This window comes from Natator depressus, chromosome 3, assembly GCF_965152275.1.
Source record: "Natator depressus isolate rNatDep1 chromosome 3, rNatDep2.hap1, whole genome shotgun sequence".
NCBI classification, from domain to species: Eukaryota; Metazoa; Chordata; order Testudines; family Cheloniidae; genus Natator; species Natator depressus.
This window is the reverse complement of record NC_134236.1, coordinates 189,077,102-189,099,260: the sequence shown is the minus strand read 5'-3', so window position 1 is coordinate 189,099,260 and position 22,159 is coordinate 189,077,102. Positions and strand designations below refer to the sequence as shown.

General features: G+C 47.7%; 1 protein-coding gene across 1 annotated transcript; it reads right to left on the bottom strand.

Annotated features, from left to right (window-relative positions):
- Positions 1–12,482: 12,482 nt before the first annotated feature.
- On the bottom strand, positions 12,483–14,009 carry LOC141984566 (uncharacterized). The gene is made up of 2 exons (XM_074947632.1): positions 13,604–14,009; positions 12,483–13,024 (listed from the first exon to the last, which is right to left on the bottom strand). Exons 1-2 carry the CDS (start codon positions 14,007–14,009, stop codon positions 12,483–12,485), a joined length of 948 nt encoding a protein of 315 aa, XP_074803733.1.
- Positions 14,010–22,159: the final 8,150 nt, after the last annotated feature.

Below are 22,159 nucleotides of genomic sequence, written 5' to 3'. Positions count from 1 at the left end.
AAGGTCTTTTGGAGACCCTTCTTTTCCTCACTGGGAAGTTTCTTCACAGGTGTCACTGGAAAGAGGAAATGTGCTTGGGACCCCCAAGTTAAAATTCTGAGTGTGTGTGGCCTAAGGATGAATAATATTTTTCACATTAAATAGGCAGACAGTGATTGTTCTTTTCTTCATTTTTCACATGAAAAATACGGAGGAAAATTATAAAATACAATATAATATATGTTACTGCAGCCCATCTTGTGGGATGAATATGTCATCCCATGTACTGTAGCTAAACATAAATGAACTGTTATTAATGATTGCCATAATGTTTTCTAGCAGTTAGCTGGCTATGATTCTAGGGGAAAAAAATTTCCACTGTGTTTTGAAGGGTTAGGTTATTTAAACTTACCATCAACTAGAATCAAATCAAAGTGAGCTAATTTTTCTTAAACACTAATCATTTTAAGGCTATTGAACTAAATATAGAGGTAGTTCATTAAATCATTAAAACAGCCTGCAATAATGCTCACAAAGTCATTATAGAACTATTCCCTAGCCAGAGAAGTAGTGTTGCCTTAAGCACAGTTTAATCAAATTAGATGGTGGGCTATGTCATGGGGTTTCTCCTATTGATATTCATTAAAAATACATGATTTATCACTAATCTCTGTAAGGTATATCCTGCTCTTCCAAATGAATTTTGTAAATGTCAGGGGGGAGGAAAACAGAGTAGTTTATTGTTATAAGAATTTAAGTGTGCTCTGATCACATTTACATTCCATATACTATGTAATTTAGCAACAGATAATAGTTTTAATGTCTTTTACATTTTTTTGTCTTTAGTTAAAGTGTTAACAAAAATAGAAATCCTTTAGGAATAGCAACTTTAGATTTTAGTACTGCACAGGCATATGAATTAGCTTTAGAATTAATTATAGTTCATCATATAGCTTGCTCTGACAGTTTGCTCTTAAGAGTTCATCATGAAGTTTCATGCACCCTGTGCATGTCAAGGTTCCTTCCCCACTCTGAACTCTAGGGTACAGATGTGGGGACCTGCATGAAAACCTCCTAAGCTTACTTTTACCAGCTTAGGTTAAAACTTCCCCAAGGTACAAACTATTTTACCCTTTGCCCTTGGACTTCCACTGCCACCACCAAACGGTTATCTGGGTTTATTTATTAGGAAAGCGTTGTTTGGAAACGTCTTTCCCCCCCAAATCCTCCCAACCGTTGCACCCCACTTCCTGGGGAAGGTTTGGTAAAAATCCTCACCAGTTTGCATAGGTGACCACAGACCCAAACCCTTGGATCTTAAGAACAATGAAAAAGCATTCAGTTTCCTTACAAGAAGACTTTTAATAGAAGTAAAAAGTAAAAAAGAATCACCTCTGTAAAATCAGGATGGTAAATACCTTACAGGGTAATTAGATTCAAAACAGAGAATCCCTCTAGGGAAAACCTTAAGTTACAAAAAGACACAGAGACAGGAATATCCATTCTATTCAGCACAGCTTAATTTCTCAGCCATTTAAAGAAATCATAATCTAACACATATCTAGCTAGATTATTTACTAAATTCTAAGACTCCATTTCTGTTCTGTCCCCGGGAAAAGCATCGCACAGACAGACACAGACTCTTTGTTTTTCTCCCTCCTCCCAGCTTTTGAAAGTATCTTGTCTTCTCATTGTTTATTTTGGTCAGCTGCCAGTGAGGTTATCCTAGCTTCTTAACCCTTTACAGGTGAAAGGATTTTTCCTCTGGCCAGGAGGGATTTTAAAGGTGTTTACCCTTCCCTTTATATTTATGACACACCCATAGCTGAACAATCTTACGTTATGGGGGATTTTGGCTATAGTGTTTCTTTTGTTTCCTTATTAATTTTTCTTGACCATTCCCTTAATACAGCCAATGCAACATGGCTAAAAACACTAACGAAAGGGCCAGGAAGATCAATATCATTGCTATGTTCTTTCGTGATAATGAGTCTTCAGTTCTATAGTGCTTTTTCATCCCAAAGTACTTTACAAACTGGATAGAATGAGCCCGTCACCTAATACCCAGTTGAAAGAAAGCAACTGTTTAATGGTGCACAGCAGTGCTATGCAGCAATTTAGGCCAGGAAGAGATACAGGTGTGATGACAGGGAGAATTTGGAGAGAGTAAAATATAAATACCCCAGTTGGAATTTAGCTAGGATAGTATTGCTGTGATGCAGCAGGGAGGGGGGAGATGTGATGCAGCAGGGAGGGGGGAGTGTTGACCTGGGAATGTGGCAGGGGAGTTTCACTGGGGATGGGAGACCTGAGAGCCTGTAACCTGAGCCAGGAGGGGGAGCGGGAGGTAACACATCTTCCCGGGAAACTGGACAAAGGCTGCAGGAGAGAGCCTGCTGGGGGGAGGGGGGTTGGTTTCAGTTTGGTGCTGGGTGGTGGAATGCAGGGAACCCCAGGGCTGGGGTCTAAGCTCCCTGCCCCCCAGAAGGACTTGACTGAGGGGTCCTGGTTGTACCCACAAGCTCTGTTTTAGACTGTGTTCCTATTGTCCAATAAACCTTCCATTTTACTGGCTGGCTGAGAGTCACAGTGAATCCCAGGAAGAGGGGTGCAGGCCCTGGACTCCCCAACACTCCGTGACAACTGGTGGTAGTGGTGGGATCTACTGCACCCTGTGAACGGCGCTTCCTGCAGTAAGTGACAGGGGAACAGTAAAACGAAGGGGGATTGACGGGGACCAGGCATGCTGAAGATTCAAAGAGAGACGGTTTCAGGGGGCAGTTAACCCCTGGGAGTGTGTGACCAGAGAGAAGGACTTTTGCAGTAACACGGTCCCCTGGGGGATTGCAGCGAGCGGTCCCAGGGGCGGAGAAGTCTGCAGCTCAACCCTGGCAAAGAGGTTGTGACCTCAAGAAGAACTGGCACTCTAGGGGTTCTTCCTGGAAACCGTGGAAAGCTGCACAGGCCTGCGAGTGGCCAGCGGGGAGATGTATGCTAAATGCCTTAAGAGTGACCTGGTGGAACTGTGCAGGCAGAGGGGGCTGCGCATTGGGAGGTCCACCAAGGAACAGCTGATTGCCCAGTTGGAGGAGAGGGATCGCTTGGATGACCCGATCCCTGTCCCTGAGGGAAGCCGCCTGGTGGATGGAGCGTGGGCCCTGGGGCCTGACTGGGCTGGGAGGGGTCAGACTGCTGCCGAGGACATCCCGAGACCCTTCCTACCTATGCCTGGGGGAGGGGTTGGGGGAAGCCCAGCGAATACCGAGGGCACCCTGACCCCGGCAGCCAGCAGGGGATCCTCCCGGCAGAGCTCCCCATCCCTGCAGCGGAGGTGACTGGAACGGGAGAGGGAGATGAAAATGAGGGAGCTGGAGGATCATGAAAAGCAGCATCAGCATGAGGAGAAGCAACGTCAGCATGAGCAGGAGGAGAAGGAGAAACAGAGGCAGCATGAAGAGAAGCAGAGACAGCATGAACTGGAGCTGGCCAGGCTGAGGAGCAGTGGGGCCCCGGCTGCGGTGAGTGAGGGGGACCCAAGACTGCAAGGAGCTTTGATAAGTGCTTCCTGGTCCAGCTTAAGGAGGGGGAGGACATAGATAGCTTCCTGACGGCCTTTGAGAATGCCTGTGAGATGCACAGGGTTGACACTGCAGACAGGCTCCAGTTTCTCACCCCCTTACTGGACCCCAAAGCCGTGGAGGTGTACAGCTGAATGAAAGGGGCAGAGGCAGGGGACTATGAACTGTTTAAAAAGGCCCTGCTCCATGAGTTTGGGCTGACCCCCGAGATGTACCGGAAAAGGTTCCGGAGTCAGTGTAAAATGCCTGAGGTCACATACCTACAACTGGTCAACCGAATGCAGGGATATGCCCGCAAGTGGACAGCTGGGGCCCAAGCTAAAGAGGACATGCTTGACCTAATTGTATTGGAGCAACTGTATGAACAGTGCCCTTCTGACCTGAGGCTATGGTTGGTGGACAAAAAGCTAGAGAACCCACAGCATGCAGGGCAGCTGGCCAACGAGTTTGTGAACAGTCGGTCAGGGGTAGCCGGGAGGAGTCCCAAAAGAACAGGCCCCCCATGATGCAGAGAGAGAGTCACCATGGGACCTCCCAGCGGAGAAATATGGAGAACCCCCTCCCAAGGGGAATGCCTGGTGTCAGGACCATCCGACCTGCTCGAGGGGACCAACGTGACCTGAGCTGCTATCACTGTGGCCAGAGAGGCCACATACGGACCCAGTGCCCCAGGCTCAGGGACAGTCTGAGCAGACCCAACCTACCCAGGGTTAACTGGGTAGGGACCCAGCTGGACGAGGGGCAGATGGCCCAGGAAAGGGGGGCTGCCAGCTTACCACCTGCTCAGGAGGGAAGAGTACCCCAGGCCAGCTCCGCCAGAGGGCTGGATTCTCTGGACTTAGGGTTCTCAGTTTACAGGGTGGGCGTGGGGCTGTCCCTCTGGAGAGAGTGCCTTGTTCCCCTAGAGGTGGATGGGAGGAAGGTCAATGGATACTGGGATACGGGCGCGGAGGTGACGCTGGCCCGGCCCGAGGTGGTGGCCCCAGATCGGGTGGTGCCCAACACCTACCTGACTCTGACGGGGGTGGGCGAGACCCCATTCAAGGTGCCCGGGGCAAGGGTAAACCTGAAATGGGGGGCCAAGGAAGGCCCCAAGGACATGGGGGTGCACCACCATTTGCCCACTGAGGTTTTGATGGGGGGGACCTAGAGGACTGGCCAAGCAACCCCCAGACCGCCCTGGTTGTGACCCATAGCCAGAGCCGGCGAGGGGCACTGCGCCCTGATCTTGGGGAGGGTGCCACACCAGAGGCACCGGACCCTACCCTGGTGGGGAGGGAGCACCGAGGGGCATGGCTCAGAGAGGCTGTGGCCTCAGACCCGGCCAATGAGGGGGAACCGGGCTCCATCCCTTCCCCAGCCCCTGAGTTCCAGGCCAAGTTGCAGAAAGATCCCTCCTTGCGGAAGCTCAGGGACCTGGCCGACCTCAGTGTGGTACGGACCATGAGGAAAGGTTGCCAGGAGAGGTTCCTGTGGGAGAAGGGGTTCCTGTACTGAGAATGGGCTCCCCCAGGGGAAGTGGAGTCCTGTGGGATCAGGAGGCAGCTGGTGGTACCCCAGAAGTATCGCCGCAAGCTCCTGTACCTGGCCCATGACATCCCCCTCTCAGGGCACCAGGGAATCCGGCACACCCGGCAGAGGTTGCTGCAGAACTTTTACTGGCCCGGGGTCTTTACCACGGTCCAGCAGTATTGCCGATCCTGTGACCCCATCAGAGAGTGGGGAAGGCCCGGACAAGGGGAAAGCGGCTTTGAAAACTTTGCCCATCATAGAGGAGCCTTTCCAGAAGGTGGCCATGGACATAGTGGGACCTCTCAGCAAGACGACCCGGTCGGGGAAGAAATACATTCTGGTGGTGGTAGATTTTGCCACCCGTTACCCCGAGGCAGTGCCCTTAGCTTCCATTGAAGCAGACATTGTGGCAGATGCGCTCCTGACCATTTTCAGCCGAGTGGGGTTCCCCAAGAAAGTCTTGACAGACCAAGGATCCAACTTCATGTTGGCCCTGCTCCAGTGCTTGTGGGAGAAATGTGGGGTCCAGCATAACTGGGCCTCAGCTTATCACCCCCAGTCCAATGGGCTGGTGGAGAGGTTCAATGGGACACTAAAGATGATGCTGAAAACCTTTATGAACCAGCACCCACAAGATTGGGACAAATACTTACCTCACCTGTTGTTCGCGTACAGGGAGGTACCCCAGGAGTCTACTGGATTTTCACCTTTCAAACTGTTATATGGAAGGAGGGTAAGGGGCCCCCTGGACCTGATGAGAGACGAATGGGAGGGGAAGGCCACTCCCAATGGAGAGTCAGTGGTGGAGTATGTTCTGATCTTCCGAGAGAGACTTGCTGAACTCATGGGCCTGGCCAGGGAGAATCTGGCCAGAGCCCAGAAGAAGCAGAAGGTCTGGTATGACCGCATGGCGCGGGCCCGTGCCTATGCCACCGGGGGTCCGGTGATGGTTTTCATCCCCGTGAGAAAGAACAAACTACAGGCCGCCTGGGAGGGCCCTTTCAAGGTTGTCAAGCAGCTAAATGAGGTAAACTATGTGGTGGAGCTGTCTAACCAGGTGCACCACCGATGGGTGTACCATGTGAATATGATGAAGCCATATTACGCCAGGGGGAATGTGGTGTTGGCCGTGTGTGGACATTGGGAGGAGCAGGGAGATGACCCTTTAGTAGATCTATTCCCTGGGACCAGAGCTGGTTCACCCCTGGAAACAATTCCCCTCTCGGATCAGCTAACCCCTGCCCAGCAAGCTGAGATCAGGGGGGTGCTGCATCCATACCGACAGCTGTTTTCCAACCAGCCTGGATGCACTAATCTGACTGTCCACCGGGTGCAGACAGGATCGCTCCCGCCGATAAGATGCTCCCTCTTCCAAGTCACAAGGAAAACTGCTCAGGACCTGGAAAGAGAGGTCAGGGACATGCTGGCTTTGGGGGTGATCCAGCCATCTGCCAGCCTTTGGGTCTCGCCAGTGGTGCTAGTCCCCAAAAAGGACGGGTCGATCCGGTTCTGTGTGGACTATCGGAAGCTCAATGCCATTCTGGGCGCTGAAGGGGGCTCTGGTCAGTGGCCCAGTTCTGGCAAACCCAGACTTTGACAAGCCCTTTATGGTGTTCACCGACGCCTCTGACACGGGACTGGGGGTGGTGTTAATGCAGGAGGATGAAAAGGGGAGAGACACCCCATCGTGTACCTGAGCAAGAAGTTGCTACTCCGGGAGCAACACTATGCTGCCATCGAGAAGGAATGCCTGACCATGGTGTGGGCCCTCAAGAAACTAGAGCCCTATCTCTTCGGGCTACACTTCACCGTGCACACCGACCACTCTCCCCTGACCTAGCTGCACCAGATGAAAGGAGCCAACGCCAAACTCCTGAGGTGGAGCCTGCTCCTGCAGGGTGACCTGGATGTGGTCCATGTGAAGGGAAGTGCCAACATGATAGCGGATGCGTTGTTCCGGAGAGGGGGCCCTGAACTTCCCCAGGTCACTGGTCAGAGTAACCCCGCTCAGTTCAGTCTCGAAGAGGGGAGAGATGTGATGCAGCAGGGAGGGGGGGGAATGTTGAGCTGGGAATGTGGCAGGAGAGTTTCACTGGGGATGGGAGACCTGAGAGCCTGTAACCTGAGCCAGGAGGGGGAGCGGGAGGTAACACATCTTCCCGGGAAACTGGACAAAGGCTGCAGGAGAGAGCCTGCTCGGGGGATTTTGGTTTCAGTTTGGTGCTGGGTGGTGGAACGCAGGGAACCCCAGGGCTGGGGTCTAAGCTCCCTGCCCCCCAGAAGGACTTGACTGAGGGGTCCTGGTTGTACCCACAAGCTCTGTTTTAGACTGTGTTCCTATTGTCCAATAAACCTTCCATTTTACTGGCTGGCTGAGAGTCACAGTGAATCCCAGGAAGAGGGGTGCAGGCCCTGGACTCCCCCACACTCTGTGACAACTGCTAATCTTTTGAAAAGTGCATGTAAACTTTAATTTATATAATCTAGGTATTTATTGTTATTATCACTGCAAGCAGTCCTGGCCTCAACTTAACATCTTGCTAGAAAGCTGATGACATCATCATCATCATTTCCGTATACATCACGTTGGGGCATTTTTTCCCATAGAGGAGTGTCACTTACTTTATCACTACTATCAGTACCTGAAGCACTCATCTAGGGACCTGAGCCAAAATCCTATACAGTCAAAGAAGATGCTTCCATTCACTTCGGTGGGATTTGGATCAAGCCCTAAATGTTCCTTGGAGGCCTCCCATCAAAGTACTGAGCTGACTCAACCTGGTTTATTTATGGGAGTTGATGGGATTAGGACACAAAGTGGCAAGGAACTAGTTTTATTTGCTTGAGTTAAAATTAAAGACATTGTTACAGAGCAGCTGAATTGTTGCAATTGACTTGACCACGAATAAGACCTAATTATAAACTATGCCATATTTACTAACCTGTTCATATAGAAGCTGTGGTTTTAGAGAAACCCTTGAATTGAAACTTTCAGACATGGATTTATCATCTTTGTTAAAACATCCACTTTGTATTTATACCATACAGGCCAAATGCTCCTCTGAGTTGCACCACTGCATATCTGAATACCTTTGCTTCTTTAGAGTTACTCCGTATTTACAATGGTGTATCTGAAAGTAGAACTTGGTCTAATGTATTTAAGAAATATTTGAAAACATTTTAAAAAGGCAAAATATCTACTGTTCTGGATATCTTGTATGCACGATACTTCAGCCTAATTAGACTACAATCAAATGAGTTTTAGACTGGCATTGTTACCAACTTTTATGATTTCATTACAAATCTTCCTATATTTAGTGTCCAGCTCCTGGTGTCATGGGATTATGTGATAACCTCAGTTTTCATTTAAAAAACAATACATTTCTCGCCCTCATAACTGAGGAGAAAAATCTTGAAAACATGTCACAAATATACCCTAAGTATAAAATCCTGACCTCACTGAAGTCAAAAAATTGGTTAGTCTCTAAGGTGCCACAAATACTCCTTTTCTTAATGGGAGTTTTGCCATTGACTTCACCAGGGCCAGATTTTTGCCCAACAGTTCAAAAGTGAGGAACTAAATAAAAATGTAAAATTTATTTTTTTTTAAATCTCATGATTTTTGCAGGGCCTGACTCATGATTGTTGAAGGCTTGGGGGTTGGCAATCCTGGAATGGGGAGAGCAGCCAAGAGTTCAGGAGATGAGCTCTCAAGATTTTGACAAGCTAAGGGTATGTCTACACTACGGAATAAGGTCGAATTTATAGAAGTCGGTTTTTTAGAAATCGGTTTTATATATTCGAGTGTGTGTGTCCCCACAGAAGTGCATTAAGTGCATTAACTCGGCGGAGTGCTTCCACAGTACCGAGGCTAGAGTCGACTTCCGGAGCGTTGCACTGTGGGTAGCTATCCCACAGTTCCCGCAGTCTCCGCTGCCCATTGGAATTCTGGGTTGAGATCCCAATGCCTGATGGGGCTGAAACATTGTCGCGGGTGGTTCTGGGTACATATCGTCAGTCCCCCCCTTCCCTCCCTCCCTCCGTGAAAGCAAGGGCAGACAATTGTTTCGCGCCTTTTTTCCTGAGTTACCTGTGCGGACGCCATACCACCGCAAGCATGGAGCCCGCTCAGGTAACCGTCACCGTATGTCTCCTGGGTGCTGGCAGACGCGGCACGGCATTGCTACACAGTAGCAGCAACCCATTGCCTTGTGGCAGCAGACGGTACAATACGACTGGTAGCCGTCCTCGTCATGTCCGAGGTACTCCTGGTCGCCTGTGTGAGGTTGATCAGGAGCGCCTGGGCAGACATGGGCGCAGGGACTAAATTTTTAGTGACTTGACCAGGTCATTCTCTTTAGTCCGGCAGTCAGTCCTATTGAACCGTCTTATGGTGAGCAGGCAGGCAATATGTCCTTCTGCACCGTCTGCTGCCAGCCAAAGATGTAAAAGATAGATGGAGTGGATCAAAACAAGAAATAGACCAGATTTGTTTTGTACTCATTTGCCTCCTCCCCTGTCTAGGGGACTCATTCCTCTAGGTCACACTGCAGTCACTCACAGAGAAGGTGCAGCGAGGTAGATCTAGCCATGTATCAATCAGAGGCCAGGCTAACCTCCTTGTTCCAATAAGAACAATAACTTAGGTGCACCATTTCTTATTGGAACCCTCCGTGAAGTCAACCCTGTAAGCCGTGTCCTCAGTCGCCCCTCCCTGCGTCAGAGCAACGGCAAACAATCGTGCATCTGAGTTGAGAGTGCTGTCCAGAGCAGTCACAATGGAGCACTCTGATTGGGCTAAAACATTGTCGCGGGTGGTTCTGGGTACATATTGTCCGGCCCCCGTTCCCTCCCTCCCTCTGTGAAGGCAAGGGCAGACAATCGTTTCGCGCCTTTTTTCCTGAGTTACCTGTGCGGACGCCATACCACCGCAAGCATGGAGCCCGCTCAGGTAACCGTCACCGTATGTCTCCTGGGTGCTGGCAGACGCGGTACGGCATTGCTACACAGTAGCAGCAACCCATTGCCTTCTGGCAGCAGACGGTGCAGTATGACTGATAGCCGTCCTCGTCATGTCCGAGGTGCTCCTGGCCACGTCGGCTGGGAGCGCCTGGGCAGACATGGGCGCAGGGACTAAATTTTTGGTGACTTGACCAGGTCATTCTCTTTAGTCCTGCAGTCAGTCGTATTGAACCGTCTAATGGTGAGCAGGCAGGCAATACGGATTGCTAGCAGTCGTATTGTACCATCTTCTGCCGGGCAGGCAAGAGATGACGATGGCTAGCAATCGTATTGTACCATCTTCTGCCGGGCAGGCAAGAGATGAAGATGGCTAGCAATCGTACTGTGCCATCTTCTGCCAGGCAGGCAAGAGATGAGGATGGCTAGCAGTCGTACTGTACCATCTTCTGCCGAGCAGCCATGAGATGTGGATGGCTTGCAGTCCTTCTGCACCGTCTGCTGCCAGCCAAAGATGTAAAAGATAGATGGAGTGGATCAAAACAAGAAATAGACCAGATTTGTTTTGTAATCATTTGCCTCCTCCCCTGTCTAGGGGACTCATTCCTCTAGGTCACACTGCAGTCACTCACAGAGAAGGTGCAGCGAGGTAGATCTAGCCATGTATCAATCAGAGGCCAGGCTAACCTCCTTGTTCCAATAAGAACAATAACTTAGGTGCACCATTTCTTATTGGAACCCTCCGTGAAGTCCTGCCTGAACTACTCCTTGATGTAAAGCTACCCCCTTTGTGGATTTTAGCCTCCTGAAGCCAACCCTGTAAGCCGTGTCGTCAGTCGCCCCTCCCTCCGTCAGAGCAACGGCAGACAATCATTCCGCGCCTTTTTTCTGTGCGGACGCCATACCAAGGCAAGCATGGAGTCCGCTCAGCTCACTTTGGCAATTAGGAGCACATTAAACACCACACGCATTATCCAGCAGTATATGCAGCACCAGAACCTGGCAAAGCGCTACCGGGCGAGGAGGCGACGTCAGCGCGGTCACGTGAGTGATCAGGACATGGACACAGATTTCTCTGAAAGCATGGGCCCTGCCAATGCATGCATAATGGTGCTAATGGGGCAGGTTCATGCTGTGGAATGCCGATTCTGGGCTCGGGAAACAAGTACAGACTGGTGGGACCGCATAGTGTTGCAGGTCTGGGACGATTCCCAGTGGCTGCGAAACTTTCGCATGCGTAAGGGCACTTTCATGGAACTTTGTGACTTGCTTTCCCCTGCCCTGAAGCGCATGAATACCAAGATGAGAGCAGCCCTCACAGTTGAGAAGCGAGTGGCGATAGCCCTGTGGAAGCTTGCAACGCCAGACAGCTACCGGTCAGTTGGGAATCAATTTGGAGTGGGCAAATCTACTGTGGGGGCTGCTGTGATGCAAGTAGCCCACGCAATCAAAGATCTGCTGATATCAAGGGTAGTGACCTTGGGAAATGTGCAGGTCATAGTGGATGGCTTTGCTGCAATGGGATTCCCTAACTGTGGTGGGGCCATAGACGGAACCCATATCCCTATCTTGGCACCGGAGCACCAAGCCGGCGAGTACATAAACCGCAAGGGGTACTTTTCAGTAGTGCTGCAAGCTCTGGTGGATCACAAGGGACGTTTCACCAACATCAACGTGGGATGGCCGGGAAAGGTACATGACGCTCGCATCTTCAGGAACTCTGGTCTGTTTCAAAAGCTTCAAGAAGGGACTTTATTCCCAGACCAGAAAATAACTGTTGGTGATGTTGAAATGCCTATATGTATCCTTGGGGACCCAGCCTACCCCTTAATGCCATGGCTCATGAAGCCGTACACAGGCAGCCTGGACAGCAGTCAGGAGCTGTTCAACTACAGGCTGAGCAAGTGCAGAATGGTGGTAGAATGTGCATTTGGACGTTTAAAGGCGCGCTGGCGCAGTTTACTGACTCGGTTAGACCTCAGCGAAACCAATATTCCCACTGTTATTACTGCTTGCTGTGTGCTCCACAATATCTGTGAGAGTAAGGGGGGGACGTTTATGGCGGGGTGGGAGGTTGAGGCAAATCGCCTGGCTGCTGGTTACGCGCAGCCAGACACCAGGGCAGTTAGAAGAGCACAGGAGGGTGCGGTACGCATCAGAGAGGCTTTGAAAACCAGTTTCATGACTGGCCAGGCTACGGTGTGAAAGTTCTGTTTGTTTCTCCTTGATGAAACCCCCCCGCCCCTTGGTTCACTCTACTTCCTTGTAAGCTAACCACCCTCCCCTCCTCCCTTTGATCACCTCTTGCAGAGGCAATAAAGTCATTGCTGCTTCACATTCATGCATTCTTTATTCATTCATCAGACAAATAGGGGGATGACTACCAAGGTAGCCCAGGAGGGGTGGTGGAGGAGGGAAGGAAAATGCCACACAGCACTTTAAAAGTTTACAACTTTAAAATTTATTGAATGACAGCCTTCTTTTTTTGGGGCAATCCTCTGTGGTGGAGTGGCTGGTTGGCCGGTGGCCACCCCACCGCGTTCTTGGGCGTCTGGGTGTGGAGGCTATGGAACTTGGGGAGGAGGGCGGTTGGTTACACAGGGGCTGTAGTGGCAGTCTGTGCTCCAGCTGCCTTTGCTGCAGCTCAACCATACACTGGAGCATACTGGTTTGGTCCTCCAGCAGCCTCAGCATTGAATCCTGCCTCCTCTCATCACGCTGTCGCCACATTCGAGCTTCAGCCCTCTCTTCAGCCCGCCACTTACTCTCTTCAGCCCGCCACTTACTCTCTTCAGCCCGCCACCTCTCCTCCTGGTCATTTTGTGCTTTCCTGCAGTCTGACATTATTTGCCTCCACGCATTCGTCTGTGCTCTGTCAGTGTGGGAGGACAGCATGAGCTCAGAGAACATTTCATCTCGAGTGCGTTTTTTTTTCTTTCTAATCTTCACTAGCCTCTGGGAAGGAGAAGATCCTGTGATCATTGAAACACATGCAGCTGGTGGAGAAAAGAAAAGGGACAGCGGTATTTAAAAAGACACATTTTATAAAACACTGGCTACACTCTTTCAGGGTAAACCTTGCTGTTAACATTACATACATAGCACATGTGCTTTCGTTACAAGGTCGCATTTTGCCTCCCCCCACCGCGTGGCTACCCCCTCAACCCTCCCCCCTCCCTGTGGCTAACAGCGGGGAACATTTCTGTTCAGCTGCAGGCAAACAGCCCAGCAGGAATGGGCTCCTCTGAGTGTCCCCTGAAGAAAAGCACCCTATTTCAACCAGGTGACCATGGATTATATCTCACTCTCCTGAGGATAACACACGAACGGATGTTGCTTGAACGCCAGCAAACATACACTGCAATGCTTTGTTGTACAATGATTCCCGAGTACGTGTTACTGGCCTGGAGTGGTAAAGTGTCCTACCATGAAGGACGCAATAAGTCTGCCCTCCCCAGAAACCTTTTGCAAAGGCTTTGGGAGTATATCCAGGAGAGCCGCGAATGCCAGGGCAAAGTAATCCTTTCACATGCTTGCTTTTAAACCATGTATAGTATTTTAAAAGGTACACTCACCGGAGGTCCCTTCTCCGCCTGCTGGGTCCAGGAGGCAGCCTTGGGTGGGTTCAGGGGGTACTGGCTCCAGGTCCAGGGTGAGAAACAGTTCCTGGCTGTCGGGAAAACCGGTTTCTCCGCTTGCTTGCTGTGAGCTATCTACAACCTCGTCATCATCATCATCTTCTTCGTCCCCAAAACCTGCTTCCATATTGCCTCCATCTCCATTGAAGGAGTCAAACAACACGGCTGGGGTAGTGGTGGCTGAACCCCCTAAAATGGCATGCAGCTCATCATAGAAGCGGCATGTTTGGGGCTCTGACCCGGAGCGGCCGTTCGCCTCTCTGGTTTTCTGGTAGGCTTGCCTCAGCTCCTTCAGTTTCATGTGGCACTGCTTCGGGTCCCTGTTATGGCCTCTGTCCTTCATGCCCTGGGAGATCTTGACAAAGGTTTTGGCATTTCGAAAACTGGAACGGAGTTCTGATAGCACGGATTCCTCTCCCCATACAGCGATCAGATCCCGTACCTCCCGTTCGGTCCATGCTGGAGCTCTTTTGCGATTCTGAGACTCCATCATGGTCACCTCTGCTGATGAGCTCTGCATGGTCACCTGCAGCTTGCCACGCTGGCCAAACAGGAAATGAGATTCAAAAGTTCGCGGTTCTTTTCCTGTCTACCTGGCTAGTGCATCTGAGTTGAGAGTGCTGTCCAGAGCAGTCAAAATGGAGCACTCTGGGATAGCTCCCGGAGGCCAATACCGTCGAATTGTGTCCACAGTACCCCAAATTCGACCCGGCAAGGCCGATTTAAGCGCTAATCCACTTGTCAGGGGTGGAGTAAGGAAATCGATTTTAAGAGCCCTTTAAGTCGAAATAAAGGGCTTCATCGTGTGGACGGGTGCAGGTTTACATCGATTTAATGCTGCTAAATTCGACCTAAAGTCCTAGTGTAGACCAGGGCTAAGGCACCATGTAGGCTGTGGATGGAAGGCTATGTCTGCATGGAGTCCCATTGACTTCAGTGGGGGAGGTAGGCATGGCACATTAATCAGTACATGAACTACATGTTGCCCCAATCCAGCAAATACACAGCTGTGTAGCTTTACACACGTGAGTATTCCAACTGAAGTCAAACCTCATTAACTGGTGGGTCGAAAATGACTTTCCACTTCTTTATGGTTTCAGTGTGTTACTCATGTACATAAAAGTGAGCGTGTATGTAAATGCTTGCAGGATCGGGGCCTTTGTCTTAGTGTCTCAGCCCTATTACCAAATCAAAATAACAGATATAAAATCCTTGTGTTTCCTCCTTATTGCCACCCCCACCCCCATAGACTAGCATAAAAAAGCACCAAACCTTTCTGAAAGACACCATCTGATATTACCGCTGATTCATTTTGCAGCTATCCAAACTTTTTCAAAGATAAATTCAAGTCAACAATAGGGTGACTGGCTATTAACCATAGAATCCTCAGCTCCAAAGCCTATAAAATAAGTGAGACATGAACAGGACTGTGCTTAATTATTGGCAGTAACTTGCATTGCTTTTCAAAATAATAAATGGGGTCCTTACAAAAGTCTCGTCTAAATGTATAATCCACCTAGGATATTGTTTTAAAATGCATTTCATCTTCAGTAATTTGATGAGAGAAAGAGTTGTATTGGTCATTTCTCTTGTGTAAGAACTGTGTTGTACCTAAGGTCAAGGAACATTTATTTTCATGATTAATACCTGTGAGTTTCATGGCCTAATGAGAAAGTTCTAGATGTATTTGAAATGAAATTGCCATTTCCCCCCCTTCACTCAAGTCACATAAACACTTTGATTACTTGCCTTCCTTGTTTGCTCTCAACACATCTTATATTACCCACTGACACTCTGCCAACATTATTCTTCTATATTTGTGGCGGTAACATAGCAGCATGTGAGTTTCAAAATGACTAAATTTTAGGTGGACAACTGTGTGTGTTTGTGTAACTTATCATACTTCCTGAAGATGAATGTTACACAAATTGCGGAAATAAAAATTAATGAAATATTTCCCCTACTTCTCCCTAATGTCCTTATAATCTGACAAAGAATTTTACTGACAGGTTTTGTTCTACTAGAACTAAGAATCCATCAATCTTTTCATTACAATCCTCCTGTTTGTAGGAGTTTATGACTTGAGATGTAAATAAAAACCAAAAACATGAGGTCCCACTCCCAAAAAAGGAACTCAGAAGTATATGCAGCATAAGCAAAGCTCATGATCTATCACTTTTGTGTCCTTTGTCCATCCCATACACTGTGACCTAGCTCCCACAGTGGCATGTCTGAATTAAACTGTAAGATCCTTGGGGTCAGGAACATGTCTTTCGTACTTCTCTGGAAAGCACTATGTACACTTCATGGTACTGTATAAATAATAAAACAGATGTTTGATAATTTCCATATCTTTTTGCACCCTGATAATTCAAAAATGACTTATTTTTTAAAATAAAATTTGCTGAGTCATTAGTCTATTCACTTAATGTAAGATGTTGAGCTTGGAAAGTGGGGGAAAGGAAAACAAAACTGATTATCAATTCAAAAAGAGGGTTAGTGGATATGTACAACTTTTAAAATATATATATATATATTTATCGTAATAGCTCGTAGGAGCCTTCCACGATGCCATTGTGCTGGGCATTGTACAAACACAGAACAGAAAGATAGTCCCTGTCACAAAGTATAATAAGGATTTTTCATACAGGGCCTTAGTACACAAGAAGAACTTCCCTGGTGGCTGCCATCTTGTGATCCAGAATCTAAGCATTCCTTTTTTTAAACATTAAGGGCTGTTGGCTTCTCCGCTGGCAAAATCCATTTACCGTAAGCCCTTATGCTTGTGAAGATACTCTGAAAAAATGTGAACTGATTGTAAATTGACACAGCGATGACAACAAAGAAGCTTGAAGCTCTGAGAAACAAATGGGCTGTTCACTCTGAAGCCTATCCAGAATATAAATGTCAAGATTGTTAACTGTTTCACTGCAGATTACAGCATTCATGAAAGGAGGGTAGTCATTTTCTGAAGATCATGTTCAGGAAGCAAGGAGCTGGGAGTAGCTAAGCATCCTAGTGACTGGACTGGAGATGGTTGCCTTCTCAGAAAGATGACGCAACTAACTTCAGGATAAGACTGTTTAGTTTAAAGACTGCAAACTTGTCTAGACAAGGGAAAAGTACACTGGTGTAATTAATGGAGACACACTATATTGGGGTAAAATGCAGCTTGCCCTGTTCAACTAACTTTGGGAGTGACTGGGGTAAGCTACACTAGGGCAAACCACATTTGCATTGGTAGAGCTGTATCAGCATAGCTACAGCAGTGCAAAAAAATCCCAGTAAAGACAGGATCTCTGTGTTGTTGTTGCTAGTTTAAAAGCTCTACTTTCTCCTGTGTAGAAGAGGAAGCATTTTAAAGACTGTGGCTGTTTCCAGCCCACTTTACTCTTGCTCTGTCCCAGAGAAGGAGGAAGGAAGAGAGAAGCAGAAATTTTGTTTTACCACAAAAGAGGAAGTGGTCTCAGGAAGGTGTTTGGGGCTTGCTGCCTCAAGTGCAGGGTCTGAGACTGAAGTGCAGAACAGGTTGTAATCTCCCTCTCTCCTCAGTCCTTAAGAACTGCGGGGAGACTACCTTATGACTCATTGTGTGAGCAGCAGAGAAGTCGTGTATGTGTATGGAATCAGCCCTTATGTCACCTGCTTACAAAACGACTGCCCTTACCAGAAAGTTTCTCATAATTTCTTCAAATTAAACAAAGTATGTATTCTTTTTTACTTGAGATGATAGATATTGATTGAATTTAACTTTACTTGATGTGTTGTACAACAGCTCAATTTGAAAAAAAAATATGAGTAGTGGTCCAATAATAAAAGTTAATCTTTCCTTTTTAATTCTAATAGCTCTGCACCAATCTTGGACCAAAGGCAAGCATGAATCTCATGTAGTTTCTGTGGTTCTTTTCCATTCTAACTTCTGTGTTTACTGCAGATTTCACACTTGGATACCTTATTTTTAATGAGAGCATCATATCTGATCAGTATAAGATATGTCTGGCTCTGTTTTAACACTATTCTGTATTCAGATGAGCACTGTGGGTTATGCTTAGCCATTATTTTCAACATCACACTGTGCTATTACGACCTCATATCCTTTGTATAGAGTCCCATCATATGCATTAATTTCATCTTGATAGTTCCACTAAATGTTTATGTTGGAAGACATCTGGTTTTTTTTTTCTGTTGACTTTCCATCTAGGGTTACTTTTGCAAGCTGTTGAAAGGATGGGACCTTTTGTGGTTCCTGCCTGAAAGTGTCAAAGTGTTTTGGAAATGAGTAGTTTTCAATATATATGTCAGACTTCTAGGGCAGGTCCTGAGACATTATGGGCTTCAGTGCCAGGAAAACATTGACAAGAACCAGTCTACATCTTTAGACAAAGGAGGACAGAGCCATCACCACATTTGCCTGAATAAGAAAAACATATGAATAACGAGCAAATGGCCAAAACTCAACCCAAGTGATGATGGTGTTAAGGGGGAAACATTGTGAAATGCTGGCTGAAGACTTAACTTCCTCTTTAACTGAGGGCATCTCACCCACTGATTATGAGGGTGGCATATAGCCATGGTGTCCTACTGTACTCCTGGACACTCAACCAGTGATAGTAGTGAGAAATGTTTTCTTATCTTTGCTTTTTGCAGCTTTATTTAATAGTTTTAGCAATTTTAAATGCCAATTTGATGTTGACATGTCACTGGCTGTGGTATGGTGATGATATAATTTGACAGAAATTCTATTCATGGGTAAATTGCACAAACTCACTGCGAGTGAAGTGGGATCTGTTGTCTCAAGCTACACAGTTTGGGACACCATGCCTGCTGCAATACTTCATTGCTTTTTCTATGATGATTGCTGTGGTAGTGTCTAATAATTGGTCTAGTTCCCAGAATTCTGAAAAGTAGTCTACAATAATGATGCAGTTTGTGTGGTTTGCATGAAAAGATCCATTGCTACTTTGCTCCAAGGTCTATTGGGAATACTGTGTATTTTCATGATCTCTTTTGGCTGCTTGGCCTACACACAGATATTTCAACTGCTTACCAGGTCTCTGATAACTTGGTCAAATCTGGTCAGTATACAGAGTCTCTGGTTTTCTAGATACAGGCTTCTATTCAGAATAGCTCTGATCAGGGCCAGCTCCAGCGTTTTTGCTGCCCCAAGCGGCAAAAAAACCCCAAACTTGCTGCTGAACGGGGAGGCGGAATCCTGCCCGCCAAACATGGAGGCGGAGTGATGGTGCGGCCGCCAAATTGCCGCCAGCGACCGAAGAAGGGTCGCGTCCGCGCCGCCGGATTGCTGCCGAGCGCTAAATTCGCTGCGACGGAGCGGCCGCCGAATTCCCACCGCCGCCGGGGACGGATTGCCGCCCCAGAGCCCGACATCCTGCCACCCCTTTTCATGTGCCACCCCAGGCACCTGCTTGCTTCGCTGGTGCTTGGAGCCGGCCCTGGCTCTGATGTATTCTTGAGAGAATTTCTGTTGTTAATGATCTGGGTGTTATGATTTGACTGCTTTTATATGAGATGGTGTCTGGGATGCTCGATTTGTCTCAATAGTGCCAGTATTCTTAAGAAGTGGGTGTGGTTTCTCCCCTGGTGGATGGCCATCCTGACAGAAAGATGGGTGTGAACACCTGTAAATTTCTGTCTTGTCTAGTCTGTTCTCAGATTCTTAAAACTGGCACATAACTGGCTTGGTTGATGCTTTCTCTGTCTTTCTGTGTTTTCCATATTTCTATCAGGTTGAGCTTCTGATTCTTGTTCAGTTGCCATATTTTCGTGTGACAAGTCTGCTCTGGATAAGAAGTCCATTAAGTATATCTCAGTCTCTTTCTTGCAGCATATGGTCTAAGTTACAACTGCAGTTTCAGTAGCATGGGCTGAAGGCAGTTTGGGGCCACTAGCAAGCAGTGGCGTTTAAAAAGTGTTGTCTAGTAGTTAATGGTCACTTTCTACTTGCATGGCTTCCCATCCTTGAACATACTGGTGGAATTTTTCACATGCAAACACAGCTACAAGACATTCCTTTTAAATATCTTTCTTCTGTCGGTAACAGGGACCTTGACACAAAGCTACCAGCTCTCTCTTTTGTAGGAGTGATTCTCCCAGCCCCATCTCTTATTTATTTTTAGATGTACTTCCTTGGCTCTTTCTAGCAGGCAGATGAGGTTGTGCTTGTGATCTGCCAAAGCTTCTGCCATGCTGTCACTGTTTCTGTACACCACAATGTCATCATCTATGATGCTGTTCCCTTCAAGTCCTGCTAGTATGTTTAGCTGCAGTATTGATATATTTCTACCACAGGTTTGAGTCCAAACAGCATTCTCAACCATCAGTATCTACCTGCTGGTGTCCAGAATGTGGTGAAGTAGGTGCTTTCCTTATCCAGAAGCACTTGCCAATATCAGTCTTTGGCATCAAGTACTGAGAATATTTTTGCTTTTGCCAGGTCAGGTAATATTCCTTCAGTTGTAGGCACTTGGTAGCAATATCTCTTTTTAGTGCTTTCTTTAAATTGCTTGATCTACAAAAATGTGCAGCTTGCCTGGCTTCTCGCTGGCTCCCATGCTGCTTATCCAGCTTGCGGGCTCTGTGACATTAGCCATGGTGCCTTCTTTTCCCATTTGCTTTATTGCTCCCATTATTTTTTCTCATAAGGCAATGGGCACTCTCGTGAGGCAGGTGTGTGACTGGCTGGATTCTTTTATCTATTTCCAGATGCAACGTGCCTAGAAGATATCCCAGTCCTTCAAAATATGTCTTGGTAATCCTTTTATCAGCTTTGCTGCAGGGACACCACTGTGCATTGTCTGCTCCACTTTTGTTTTCCTTATGTATCTACTATATGGTGCTCATCACAATAGTCTCTGAATGCTTCCCAAACATTAATGAATTTATCTTTGCAACACCCCAGTGCGGTGAGGGGGTGCTATTATCCCTATTTTACAGATGGGGAGGTGAGGCACAGAGAAATTAAGGTCAGAAGTAGCCACTCATTTTGGATGTTCAATTTGAGGTGCCTAGGACCTGATTTTTCAGAGTACTTAGTACTTTATATGTTCAAAGCACATTGACTTCAGTTGCAGTTGTGAGTGCCCAAGCAGTTCTGCATATCAGACTCTTGGGTCTGAAGTCAGGCACCCAGACAAATGAGGAACACACAATTTGTAACCACCTCTGTAATGCTGTGACTTTAAGTGACTTGCCTAGCATCCCGTGGGAACTCTGTGGCATAGGCAAGGATAGAATCCAGTTCTTCAGGGCAGCATTCAACTGCCTTAACCAGGAGACCATTCTTTCTCTTTCTGCCAGCCCCTGCCTCATTCCTCACACACCTTCCTACTTCTGCAACAAATAAGGCAGGGATCTTACAGTCAACAGTCTGCTTTACTACACAACACTGATTCATCCCCAGAGCAGATCCATCCTGGGCACTGAATAAGACAGGAGTCCTGTGGAAAAAATGGACTAAGTGCTAAACATCTAAGTGCTAAACACATCCCCTTTCGGGCCCATCTGCTTGGGGATAGGGATCAGGGAGCATGCTGCCATGATTATTGTGTCCCTGTCTTCCTTCCCCCACTCTTTGTTTCTGATTTCACATACCTTCAGGAGCTGACTCACTTCTGATGCACGTTCTGTGTGCGAGTAGAACCTACTGGTGAGTGTGTATTCCATGTTGCCCTCAAAGCGGATCATGGAGCTTGGCTTTTTTGCTCAGGATGTAGCAGCTCATGGTTTGAGCTCTGGAAGCCCCTGCTTCAGTCCTTGGTGTGCTGGTCAAGAGGGCAGCCATCCCATGAGCTTAAAGAGAAAAAGTCAGGACTGTGAAACATTCAGGTTTTATTCCTTCCTCCACATTTATAGCCCCCTCTCAACAAGCACTTCCTGAAAATGAGCTCTCTTAATTTCTAAATATGACCTTATACATAATCATACTGTTGTAACACCCTCATTGAGAAGCTATCTGTCGTAACAGAGCTGCTTGCCTTAATAAGGGGTAAGGGATTGACTCCTCTCCTTTGTGCCCCTATATGAGCTGTTGATAATGGGCCATTCAATTGCAGCGGTGAGACCAGAAGGCAATAAACTGATCTGGAGTTTGTTTCCAGGGAGGGGACTTCATTGCCCACATAAAAGGCCCAGGGAGCTCTCTGACTTCCCTGCTCCAGCAGATCACATATCCTGTGTGCTGGTATCTGGGAATACAAGGGGTTTTCTATCCAGGTATATAGGCAGTTGAGACCTTTTGCTGGTAGCTTTGTTGAGGACTCTAATAGGGATATAGTAGCCCTTTAAGACTGAGGAGAGAAGTCCCTGAGGCCATACTCCCCTATGCCAGGGTTTATACTGCAAAGACAGAGCCCAGGGGAACAAGAGACAACCCCTGAGCTGACGAAATAATCCTAGGGTGGTAGTTTGAGAGAGAGGCCAAGCTTTTGACTCTGTCGAAAGCCCAGGCCTGGAGCCCTGACATGTGGGTAGCAC